The sequence below is a fragment of the Asterias amurensis genome, chromosome 10 (assembly GCF_032118995.1).
Source record: "Asterias amurensis chromosome 10, ASM3211899v1".
Taxonomy (NCBI): domain Eukaryota; kingdom Metazoa; phylum Echinodermata; class Asteroidea; order Forcipulatida; family Asteriidae; genus Asterias; species Asterias amurensis.
This window is the reverse complement of record NC_092657.1, coordinates 3,830,702-3,843,209: the sequence shown is the minus strand read 5'-3', so window position 1 is coordinate 3,843,209 and position 12,508 is coordinate 3,830,702. Positions and strand designations below refer to the sequence as shown.

The following is a 12,508-nucleotide window of genomic DNA, read 5'->3' as shown; positions in this document are numbered from 1 at the left end:
AACAGTGGTGTTGGATGGTTTTAGGAGGCAGCATTCTACTTCACATGTACATGTAAAAGGGTGTGTTCAGACATGGTACTAAAGTTGGTTTAACTCATGGTTCAACTCGATCGAGTTCAACTCTGTGTGTCTGAACGGATCTAAAGTTAGTCCGAATTGAGTTCAACCCACAAAAGACAAACCGTCCAGGGAGGGGGTTTATCTTTAGACCGCTTTGGCTTTATCTTTTAACATTGTGTGTGAACAGAATAAAAAAGATCACATCCGGTTTAACTCACAACAGACGACCCATTGACCTCCGTAATCATTACGTAAACACACGGTGACCAATGAACAGGACAATAAACAGGATGTTAGAGTAACAGGTTTGCGTTTTCTTTGACCTCTTAAAACCAAAGATAAACCGGATCGAGTTTAACTCAGTGCTATCTGAACACAAAGGGGTTTTATTTTTACGATCACCCCCTGCTGCTCGTAAAAGTTAAACCGTATCGGGTCTAACTTAGTTAGCTGTCTGAACATACCCATAGTGCTCCACTATTATCTGCAGGAGGTGAGGAAAAGGATTGATTTGTAGGGGTAACAAGTCTTGCTTTTGAAGTTATCCTGGTTAAACGCCCCGAACCTATGCGGTGTTCTGCTGTGCCACCATCATCCAAAACCACAGGTGGATTTCACAAAGAGTTAGGACTAGTCTTATCTCCAGTTAGGACGAGTTACTCATACTAACTTAGGACTAGCCTTACGTTTTTAATAACTCCTAGGACTAGTCATAAGTTAAGACTATCTTTGTGAAATCGACCCCCAGTGCAGTTGAATGGTTTTAAATAGTGCTGGGCGAATAGTGAAATTTTGTTATTCGGATTTTTTTTTTTTGCCGCTAGAGGGCGCTGTTCGTTTGTGAATGAGATCTTTTGGGCGGATTGATATTAGTTTTAGACAGTGTCACTCGGTTCATTCATAAAAATGACCGGATCTAATTTAAAGATGGCGATTTGCTTTTTCTTTTGATCGTGATTGACTCTACGTGAAGGAAAACTTTTGTAATCTTTGAACAAATTACGTCAGAAATGTCATTGTTTTAACTCTTCACGGAGGTGAGCATAGTTAAATACTTAATATATGCTGTTTTATGCTGTCTTAATAGAAGTTTCATAAGGATTCAGACAAAACATTCATATCAGTTGTCGCCCGACGTCCGCGGATATTCGGATATTAAAGAGTATCCGGTTACTCGGTTGTAATTACAGAATTATCCGGTTTGTAAATAGGTATTCGCGCCCTATGCGGATATCCGGTTAAGAAAAAAAAGGCATTCGCGGTTACGGATAGGAAAACCTATTCGCCATTAACCGGATATTCGAATAATTCGCCCAGGCCTAGTTTTAAAGACACTGGACACTATCGGTAATTGTCAACGACTAGCCTTCACAGTTGGTGTATCTCAACATATGCATAAAATAACAAACCTGTGAAAATTTGAGCTAAATCAGTCTGAAAGAAAAAAACACCCTTGTCACACAAAGTTGTGTGCTTTCAGATGCTTAATTTCGAGACCTCAAATTCTAAATCTGAGGTCTCGAAATCAAATTCGTGGAAAATTACTCCTTTCTCGAAAACTACAATATTTCAGAGGGAGCCGTTTCTTAAAATGTTTTATACTATCAACCTCTCTCCATTACTCGTCACCAAGAAAGGTTTTATGCTAAAAATTATTTTGAGTAATTACCAATAGTGTCCACTGCCTTTAAAAGGCAGTATTCTCCCTTAACAAACTGTCAATACAACACATGAGAACTGCCCCACATTTCATCCAAGTGGTCTGGCTGGCTAGTTCAGTGTTGAAAAGCTTCCCTATCTCATTTGAAATATGGACTTGTGAAAAAGTCAAACCGGCTAAGCTCGTGGGAAATTCTGTTAGCCGAAAAAAAAAACCCAGGAGAATGAAATTATTTTTCCCGCCGCAGAGAGGACCATGGTGGACACACACACACACACACACGGGTAAAAAGCAGGGTTTGTTTAGCAAATCTTGTATTACCTTTTTGTATTGTTAACATCTTAATCATCACATCAAGATGAATTTTTACTAACTTATTTACTGAGCGAAAAAAAAACCTTTTGTTTGTACGTGTAGTTACCCTCTCTGTTCATGTGGATGTTTTGAGCTTTTTCTAAGCCTTTTGACAAGAAAGCCACAACAGGATGTTAAAGCAGCTGTTTTAAGTCTTTAAGAAAGCTGACGAGACCCGTCACCAATAAACTCACCTCTGGGTTCGACTGGACGGTCGTCATACCTATCCCCATACTGCGGTCTCGGGGAGCTGTACGGATTCTCCGACCTCGGTGCCGTCCCGTACCGTTCGCTTCCTTCAATCGACGGCGCGTACATATCGCTCGGTGTGTCGTTGTACGAGCGATCGTACGGATCCCGCACCGGATCGCCACGGTAGCCCTGTCTCTCGCTGCCGTCAACAGAGGGCGTCCTTTCGTACTGCCTGGAAGGGTCGGAGGCATCGTACTGATCACCTGGGTATGGGGACTCGTTGCCGTAGTTGTTAGCCGGGTGAGCAGGGTAGTTGGAGGGACGGGAGTAGTCCCGGTTGTCGTAGGGGGCGGGGGAGTGGGCGACGGCCGGGGAGTCGCGCCCGTCCGGGGAGTGGACGATGCGGGTTTGTACCGTGTGCTTGGTAATTGTTACCTGCCATGAAAGAAGTATTTTCAGGGGTGAGAGTCATTGCAAACAAACAGATCTGAAACAAGAATCTATTTTAGGAGACCTGTACGACATATGACGGAAATGACGACATATCCACCTTGAGAAACCCCTGGAGTTAAATGATTTTTTAAAAAGGAGTTTTTGGGAACAGTATCTTTAAATTCAGAGAGTAAGATTCTTTATAACTGAAGAAAATAGCAGTCATTTTCTTTGCACCAAGCAGACATTAACAAAAGTCTGAAGTCAGATAAAAGTCTGAAATTTCCCATCCAAGAAATAAAAACACTAATATTAAAAACCAGCTTCATCCATCATCCCATATAGTATTTAATCCGTTAGATCTAATTACAGACTCCAGTTACTGGTTCATTATTCATGCAGCTCTCTGCATTAGTCCCGCACCATTTAACTCCACATGAGAAATTGCATTACATATCTTAGCCATGCGTGAAAAGGCAACTACATTACATTTGTCAATTTATTCAAACAGCTCGCCCAGTCATTGGGTTTAAGCAGTTTGCAAAGTACAACCAATCGTGTGTGGTTGATGTCTCAATTGACTAATACATGTAGCCCATTGGACTAAGACTAAAAGGGTCGTCAAGCGACACTGCATTGCTTATAAAATCCTCATGATACTATCATGCCGTCATGATAGAACATCCACTCTAATAAGGTAGACTCTGAACATTTTGTTTAAACGGCATCAATAATAACACATTTTTATATAGCACATTTCACAATAAATCGTATCAATGCACTTTACATTAGTCCCCTGGTCATTGGGCCAATAACATCCCTTTAATCTTTCTCAGATCCCATTAGGGCGTATACAGCCCCGAGCTGCCGTGGCGCTCTGAAGGCTTTTTCATTCACAATATCAACCTCTACCCTCGCAGGTACCCATTTATACCCCTGGGCGAACAGAAGCAAATTCAGTATCTTGCTCAAGGACACAAGTGTCACGACCGGGATTCGAACCCACACTCTGGTGAATTCAGAACTTGAATTTGATGCTCTTAACCACTCGGCCGCGACACTCATGAGCGTTCTAAGTAAATGGTCTGGCAAGTCAAAGCAAGGAGACTGTACTATTCTCTAAGGTGCCACTTTAAGGAAATTTTCCCCTGTGGTTGGAAAGGGGGAGCATACTATGGCCCTTTTTCGAAACGACTGGATTTGGCTTTGGATTCAGCTCAGGCTAGCTTGGCCCCGCCAAATGTTTTCACAATTGCGCGTGCTTTGCCCCCGCCAAATGTTTTGACAATTGCGCGTGCTTTGCCTTTCTGCGCCCAGGGTTTCAGACGAGATGACGGAGCCTGAAGCCAAATCCAAAGCAGAAGCCGAGGTTTTCAAAAAGGCCTATGTAAGGACGACAACTTGGTGATGCCATTATTTTTGACTACCAGTTTTTTGCCTGCTTTTTTTTTTACCAATACAATGTACATGTAGAGCTTAGCAATAGTGAGATTACACTTTAAATGCAGTGTACACTATTGGCAATTGTCAAAGACTAGCCTTCACAGTTGGTGTTTCTCAACATATGCATAAAATAACAAACCTGTGAAATTTTGAGCTCAATCGATCATCGAACTTGCGAGATAAGAATGAAAGAAAAAACACCCTTGTCACACGAAGTTGTGTGCGTTTAGATGGTTGATTTCGAGACCCCAAGTTCTAAACTTGAGGTCTTGAAATCAAATTTGTGGAAAATTACTTCTTTCTCGTAAACTATGGCACTTCAGAGGGAGCTGTTTCTCACAATGTTTTATACCATCAACCTCTCCCCATTACTAGTCACCAAGAAAGGTTTTATGCTAATAATTATTTTGAGTAATTACCAATAGCGTCCACTGCCTTTAAAGTTCAGTTTCTTGTATTGGGTGGAATGCATCACACTCAGGCAATGCCAAAAGAATAAGGGAGCGCACCAGGAGAGAGCGACATTTTGGTGTTGCCATAAAGTTTTTGTCCACCATTTTTTGCCTACCCCCTTTATACCAATGCAATGCCTACCTGTGTTGTTTTCTTCACTTGCTGTTTAGGGCCCGGGGAAGCATCTGTGTGTCCATTAACCGCAGGACTGCCATATTCTATAAAAAAAAAAGGAATGTATTATTTGCTTGTTTGGGTGGCATTGGATGGGTAGTGCATAAAGTGATCACCTCTCACTATTGTGACCCTTGTTTGTTTCCCAGCTAGGGCCATATGTATGTCAGTAGAACTGTACATTGGTTTGTCTGGGTGGCTGGTGTGTTAAGCGCTCGCCTCTCACCAATGTGACCCTCGTTTGACAACCGGCTCCACTGGCTAGGGTCATGTATGCTTGGTTCTCTCTGGGTGGCTTGGTCTTAGAGCGCTCACCTCTCACCAATGTGACCCTGGTTTGATTACCGGCTACACTGGCTAGGGTCATGTGTGCGTTGGTTCTCTCTGGGTAACTTGGTCTTAGAGCGCTCGCCTCTCACCAATGTGACCCTGGTTTGATTTCCGGCTACACTGGCTAAGGTCATGTGTGCGTTGGTTCTCTCTGGGTGGCTTGGTCTTAGAGCGCTCGCCTCTCACCAATGTGACCCTGGTTTGATCTCCGGCTACACTGGCTAGGGTCATATGTGCGTTGGTTCTCTCTGGGTGGCTTGGTCTTAGAGCGCTCGCCTCTCACCAATGTGACCCTCGTTTGATTACCAGCTACACTGGCTAGGGTCATATGTGCGTTGGTTCTCTCTGGGTGTCTTGGTCTTAGAGCGCTCGCCTCTCACCAATGTGACCCTGGTTTGATCTCCGGCTACACTGGCTAGGGTCATATGTGCGTTGGTTCTCTCTGGGTGGCTTGGTCTTAGAGCGCTCGCCTCTCACCAATGTGACCCTGGTTTGATCTCCGGCTACACTGGCTAGGGTCATATGTGCGTTGGTTCTCTCTGGGTGGCTTGGTCTTAGAGCGCTCGCCTCTCACCAATGTGACCCTTGTTTGATCTCCGGCTACACTGGCTAGGGTCATATGTGCGTTGGTTCTCTCTGGGTGGCTTGGTCTTAGAGCGCTCCACTGGCTAGGGTCATATGGCCTAGTTTGAGTAGAGTTGTGTGTTGGTTCTCACTGAATTTAATTGAAATCTGGGAGGCTAGTGTGTAAAGAGCTTGACTCTCACCACTGTGACCCTGTGCGTGACCCTGTGCGTTAGGATTAATCTTAAGGTCTGCATGTAAAAGTGCAGGGTTGGCACTCGTCCTAAGTTCTAAGATTAGTCTTAAGTTAGGAAGAGTTTTGTGAAAATCGACAACTGGTTCAATTGCCTACTTACCGTGGTAGCTTCTGTCAGGGACAGCGCCGTACCCTGAGTACTGCATGGTGTCACTCGCATCCATGTTGTGGGCGCGTAATGTGTCTCTGAAAGAGAGAAACAGGGCAAAGGATGTCAACGACAGATGAAGAAGGGGTGTGAACAATCAATAAATCAATCAATCAATCAATCAATCAGTCTATCAATCAATAAATCAATCAACCAACCAATCAATCAATCAATTATCGGACATTTGCAGGGTTTGCTGAAATATTTTTTTAGTGACTAGCCACCAGGACTAATTAGCTTTTCATTTTATTTTCATAAAAACAGGCACGATGTTTGGTCCTTTAAAAAAAGTAGGAACTGTTTTAATCTGGTACAAAGCCTGACATACATTTACACATACCTTTATGTACTGTAGGCTGTTAACAGACTGTTCAGGCTAATAGTATACTCATAATTATTTGTTCTGATTTGTCTGGCGGATTAGATCAGGCAAAGTGGATTCCAGACAAAAGTGTAACCGCAAAGGTGAATCAGACACCACAATTCAATGTGGTCTATTCAGGTTTGGCTACGAATGGCAGGGTTTTTGCATACGGGTGTTTTTATGCGACTACTGTGATCAAACGTGGGATCAGAACTGGATCAGCACTGGTTTAAATGCGACACAAGATCTTGGATTCAGAGGTTGAGATTCGCAATTCCTGGATCTCGTGTGAGTGAGTGTATTCCCCTTCTGCTTCGCTGGCAGAGCATTAAATAGAGGTCAAACTTACAGCGCAGAGTCAATCAGGTGAGAGCTGTTGTATGCCTTGCTGCTGATACTGCTTTCACTTTCTAGAACTGACTCATTCACCGCTGAACGACGGAACGAAAACGAGTCGTCAGTTTCACTGTAAATAACCAAAACATTAAAGCCATTATACACTTTCGGTAAACCGTATTGTCCAAGTCCCACACTTCGTGTATCACAACTTATATATAAAATAACAATCCTGTGGAAATTTAGGCTCAATCGGATATCGGAGTCGGGAGAAAATAACGGGAAAACTTACTCCTGTTTTCGCGCGTTTCGCCGTGTCATGACATGTGTTTATAACAAATCTGTAATTCTCGTTAACGAGAATTTATATTGTTTTACCGTTTTCTCAAAAAGTAAAGCATTTCATGGACTAATATTTCAAGAGAAGTCTTTCACCATTACCTTCTGTAAACCCTGTAAATTATTTGTAAATCTGTGAACTTTTTTTTTTTTTCTGTACCGAAAGGGTCCAATGGCTTTAAAACAACAAAATTAGGTGGCATTAACATAACTCAGGGAATGTTGAAATGGTCCAATGTTACAATGTCCAATTGTATTAAAGGAACACAATGCCTTGGATCGGTCGAGTTGGTCCTTGAAAAGCGTTCTGTAACCGTTTGTTATAAAATCGGTATGGTTAGAAAGATGTTGTAAAAGTAGAATACAATGATCTACACAAATATGCCTCAAAATTGCGTGGTTTTCGTTTTACCTCGTCGACAAACACAGTTGGCCATTTATGGGAGTCAAAAATTTGACTCCCATAAACAGTGATAAATGGTCGACCGTGTTAGTTCGCGACGTAAAACGAAAACCGTGCAATTTTGAGTGATACTTGTGTGGATCATTATATTCTACTTTTAAAACATCTTTCTAACCATATGCATTCCATAACAAACGGTTACAAACGCTTTTTATAGACCAACTCGTCCGATCCAAGGCAACGTGTTCCTTTAAATAATAGACACGGAAACCAGTCCACCCAACACTTCTAAAACTCCTTCAAAACAATACGGACGTTTCCATTTAGACACCAAACGGGGGCGGAATTCACAAAGATCTAAGATTGATCTTCACTGCAAATCAATCGTAGTTGCTAAGTAAAGTGTGATGTCACAATGCAACTCACTACGATATTTACTGAAAATTTGTCTTGTGATGAATTTTATTGCTTGGTGAAAACGGCCCCAGGGCCCAATTTGATTAAAACCTGTACGCACAAAAGCTTGCTTAGCACAGACAAAACCTGCTTAGCAGCAATAGGTTATCAGTCTAATTAAACACAATTACCACTTATTAACTCTCTTTCAATGTCACAATCAAGCTAATTCAGGACAAAGAAAAACCCTGATGCCAGTTTTATTTCAGAAACTGTTGCAATGTTTTTTCCAGGGTAAAAACGCCTAGTTTTTATTCATGACCGAGAAATTTGATCTGTCGTCTGTAGCTTTTACTTTCAAGAGTCTAACAAACTCACTTCAAAATTACACACATATTTTTAAAAGTTTCACCAATGGACAGTGGGAGAAATGAAACTGTTCTTTTATTGATGAAACAAAGCAAAACAAAGACTAAATGTTTTACTGATGACAGAAATAACTACTTTTTATTCTTTCTTTTTTGTAGATTAAAAACTTAAGTTGGCCGTTGTATCTTTCACTTTAGAAGGCTCTTACGAACTCACTGCAAGGCGACACGTATAATAACAACATTTTTTTTTTGAGGTTTTGTTGGTGGGAAAAGCGACAGAAATGAAACTACTCATTGAGAACAAAAATCAGAATCTTGTTTTGTTTGTTTTGTTGGTGCGCCATGGTTATTTTTAATAATCGGTTAGATGTACTTTTAAAAGGTGCAGAGAAGAGGTTTTTGTTTCCCCCCCCCCACATAAATTCCATGTTATTAATTGAATGCTGTTTTGGAGACTGTTTCGTGAGCCAGTCAAAAGCCATTCGAAGGGTTCTAAGAACCAAACGTATACAGACACTTTCAGCTATAGTTTGCACAAAAATGTGTGCTCTGTTAAAGGCAGTGGACACTATTGGTAATTACTCAAAATAATTATCAGCATAAAACCTTTCTTGGTAACGAGTAATGGGGAGAGGTTGAAAGTATAAATCATTGTGAGCAGCAGTTCCCTCTGAAGTGACGTAGTTTTCGAGAAAGAAGTAATTTTCCACCATTATGATTTCAAGACCTCAAGTTTAGATATTGAGGTCTCGAAATCAAGCATCTAAAAGCACACAACTTTGTGTGACAAGGGTGTTTTTTTCTTTTATAGTTATCTCGCAACTCCGACGACCATTCAAGCTCAATTTTTCACAGGTTTTTTACTTAATGCATATGATGAGATACAGCAAGTGAGAAGACTGGTCTTTGACAATTACCAATAGTGTCCACTGTCTTTAAGCAGCGCTTTGAAATTGGCCCTAGGTCTACTACTCAATGCGGACCTACCTGATGCTAGCGAAGGTTCCAGTCTCTGATTCCTGTTGACTTCTCTCAAACTGATTGATGACGTTACGATTCTCCTGATCCAACTCTCGGGTCAACTTCTCAAATTTCTCTTCCTGCAAATTATCAACAAATCAATAAACAAAAAATTAGTTTCTCTTTATCCAGCCTAATCATCGTTACATAAACTCTACTCACGTAAAGGTCAGGGCCCACTTTCATAAAGCCTTGAAGCACAAAAGTTTGCTTTAAACATAAAATTTCTTCCTTGATAAAAACTGGATTACCAACCAAATTTCCACGTGATTTTTAGGATAAACAAACAACAGCTGAATACCAGTAACACGCAATATGCAACAACTGGAAATTTGGTTGGTTTTTATCAAGGAAGAAATTTCATGCTAAGCAAACTTCCGTGCTTACTTTACAGGCTTTATGAAATTGGGCCCTTGTCACACTTTTAGAGGGAACATTGGGGGCAACCAACTGCAGTGCATGCTACATGACCACTGTGGTAGCACATGAGTAACTTTTCAAAGATAGAAACAATGTCATCGATCCCAAAGAAAACAAGTGAACATTAAAATGTGAATGGATGCTTGGAACTGGTTGCCTGTAAATTGCCTCGTGTGACATGACCTTAAAGCCCAGTTCATACTCATACTTCCTGTGGATGCAAATGAAAAAAGAAGTTTGACGTCACTAATCCGCAACAAATAGTTCACATCAGTTCACACCCTGTGCTCAACCCCTACAAAGCAGCCCTGTGATGTCAAAATTTGTATCGCATTTGCATTCGCAGGAAGTATGAACTGGGCTTTAGGCTCTAGCCAGGAATCGAACCGGGGCCACAGTGCCAAGAGGTGAAGCATTTTATAAACATGTACGATGTACTAAACACCCATACCACCAAAAGATACAATGCATACCATATACAATTTGAAAACGACCAATTCAATTCTGGATTCCGACCTATTTGGTTGATAATGATGGAAAGCAGGTCAAATCTTATGGCTGCCTACCGGCCGCAATTGACCTTTTGGTAGTAAGCTGTTTGCGGCTGCTATATTTGGTCTCTAAGGGATTTCTAATACAGTATGCTTCTCTGAGCACGAATTGGGCCTTTTCAGAGCAACTAGAGTGAGAACGAAACAGGTCAGCAAAACAGGTCAGCAAAAGACCACACGCACATGAACTGAAGTGAAAAGGGAGAAATTATTGCGGCTGCTATATTTGGTCTTTGAGGGATCTCTAATACAGTATGCTTCTTTGAGCACGAATTGGGCCTTTTCTGAGCAACTACTGTAGAGTGAGAACGAAACAGGTCAGCAAAACAGGTCAGCAAAAGACCACACGCACATGAACTGAAGTGAAAAGGGAGAAATTATTGCGGCTGCTATATTTGGTCTTTGAGGGATCTCTAATACAGTATGCTTCTTTGAGCACGAATTGGGCCTTTTCTGAGCAACTACTGTAGAGTGAGAACGAAACAGGTCAGCAAAACAGGTCAGCAAAAGACCACACGCACATGAACTGAAGTGAAAAGGGAGAAATTATTGCGGCTGCTATATTTGTTCTTTGAGGGATCTCTAATACAGTATGCTTCTTTGAGCACGAATTGGGCCTTTTCTGAGCAACTACTGTAGAGTGAGAACGAAACAGGTCAGCAAAACAGGTCAGCAAAATACCACACGCACATGAACTGAAGTGAAAAGGGAGAAATTAAGGTCAACAAGAAACCAGAAGGGGAAATGAAAATAGGAAGTTGTTAACGGAGAAGCAAAAAGATACATGAAATAAACAAGAGTTACATGAAATAAACAAGAGTAGTTAAAAAGGAAACCAAGCATGTGGAAAATTAGCAACACTTAAGTTAGAAAGCATGCATGTACTACAGCAAAAAGAAGGGGGGGGGGTAAATTGTTAAACTTACAGTATGTATAATGAGATTCCATGTATTGGAAAATTTCTGAAAATGGCTCTCAGGCCAAAGGTACCTCAAGAACCTCCCAGATGTTACAATTCAAGAGGTTAACAGACTATGGGGCGCATCACAAGGATAGACAACTACACAGGTTTGGGTCCATCGGTTTCTTCGCAGAACAACCAATCACTCAAAAGAGATCCATGGATGGTGTCACCGCAAAATGTTCTTACGGTTGTTGTCTTTCCATCATGCAAACATTCATTCCTACATGTATTTATTTCAGCTCCCTTGTGTTATTTTCATCTTATTGTCTTCGTGTAGCCCCTTATACCAAGAGTGGCTTTTAGCCTCATTTGACGGAAAGGAAAAAAAAAAAAAAAGGGGGGAAAAAAGGGGGAAAAAAATAGACACCCCTTCTCTCTATCTCACACCTAGATCCAAGCCTGACTGAATTGCATCCAGCTGTTTTAACCACCAATTGATTGCCTCGTAAATTTGTCCTTACAGCCTGGCTTCACACATGCTCGATCATTTCTAAATCCCCTTTTAACTAATGACAAACAATTTCTTGGTGGACGGATCCTTCCTAATTGCTGGACAAGCTGGTATTACTATCGGACTAGATCACGGCCACGCACGACTGGTTACACTGTCAGAAGGCAAGATGCAAATTGATACCAGGCTACCCTGGGATGCGTTCAATCAGAACAGGATGTCAAGTGAATCCATGAACCATTAATAGTGGATTGTCCTTCATCCTCGAGTAAAGAGACGGTACATTTTGGGAAGAGTTCATTCCAACCATATCTATTTTTTATTTCCGAGAGTAGTAACAAAAAGGGACGGAATATTGAACATTTAATTGTCATCTGGTTTTCAAGACACACATGTGTGTGCAGTACTGTAAAGGGATGGTAAATGATTGGTTATTGGAAGAGCACATTTATTCCAAACCTCTAGTTTTCAAGAAACATACCATGAAGGGGTGGCACACCATTGGTTATTGGAAGAGCAAGTTCATTCCAATCCTCTAGTTTTCAAGAAACATATCAAAGAGGGATGGTACGCCATTGGTTATTGGAAGAGTACATTCATTCCAATCTTCCAGTCTTCAAAAGACGTTTCATAAAGGGATGGTATATTACATGTATCTAATCCTCCAGTTTTCAAGAAACACCATAAATGGATGGTACATCATTTGTTTTTGGAATTGAGCACTGCACATTCATTCCAATCCTCTAGTTATCCTCTAGCATTAAATCACCAGATGAAATATTTAATTTCAAAGTCTAACATCAGATCAATGTCTTCAATTTCTGCTA

General features: G+C 41.2%; 1 protein-coding gene across 9 annotated transcripts in view; it reads right to left on the bottom strand.

Annotated features, from left to right (window-relative positions):
- Positions 1 to 12,508, bottom strand: part of LOC139943330 (splicing regulator ARVCF-like) — a 134,905-nt gene that overhangs the window by 84,264 nt on the left and 38,133 nt on the right. For all 9 annotated transcript variants that reach the window (XR_011786803.1, XM_071940157.1, XM_071940163.1 and 6 more), the window contains exons 4-8: positions 9,263 to 9,375; positions 6,780 to 6,896; positions 6,019 to 6,104; positions 4,736 to 4,812; positions 2,269 to 2,701 (exon numbers count right to left, since the gene is read on the bottom strand). Coding sequence is in view for 8 of the 9 variants with exons in the window: in XM_071940157.1 (XP_071796258.1) it covers positions 2,269 to 2,701; positions 4,736 to 4,812; positions 6,019 to 6,104; positions 6,780 to 6,896; positions 9,263 to 9,375 (826 nt within the window). In the remaining variant the exon portion in view is untranslated. The remainder of the gene's footprint in view (positions 1 to 2,268; positions 2,702 to 4,735; positions 4,813 to 6,018; positions 6,105 to 6,779; positions 6,897 to 9,262; positions 9,376 to 12,508) is intronic.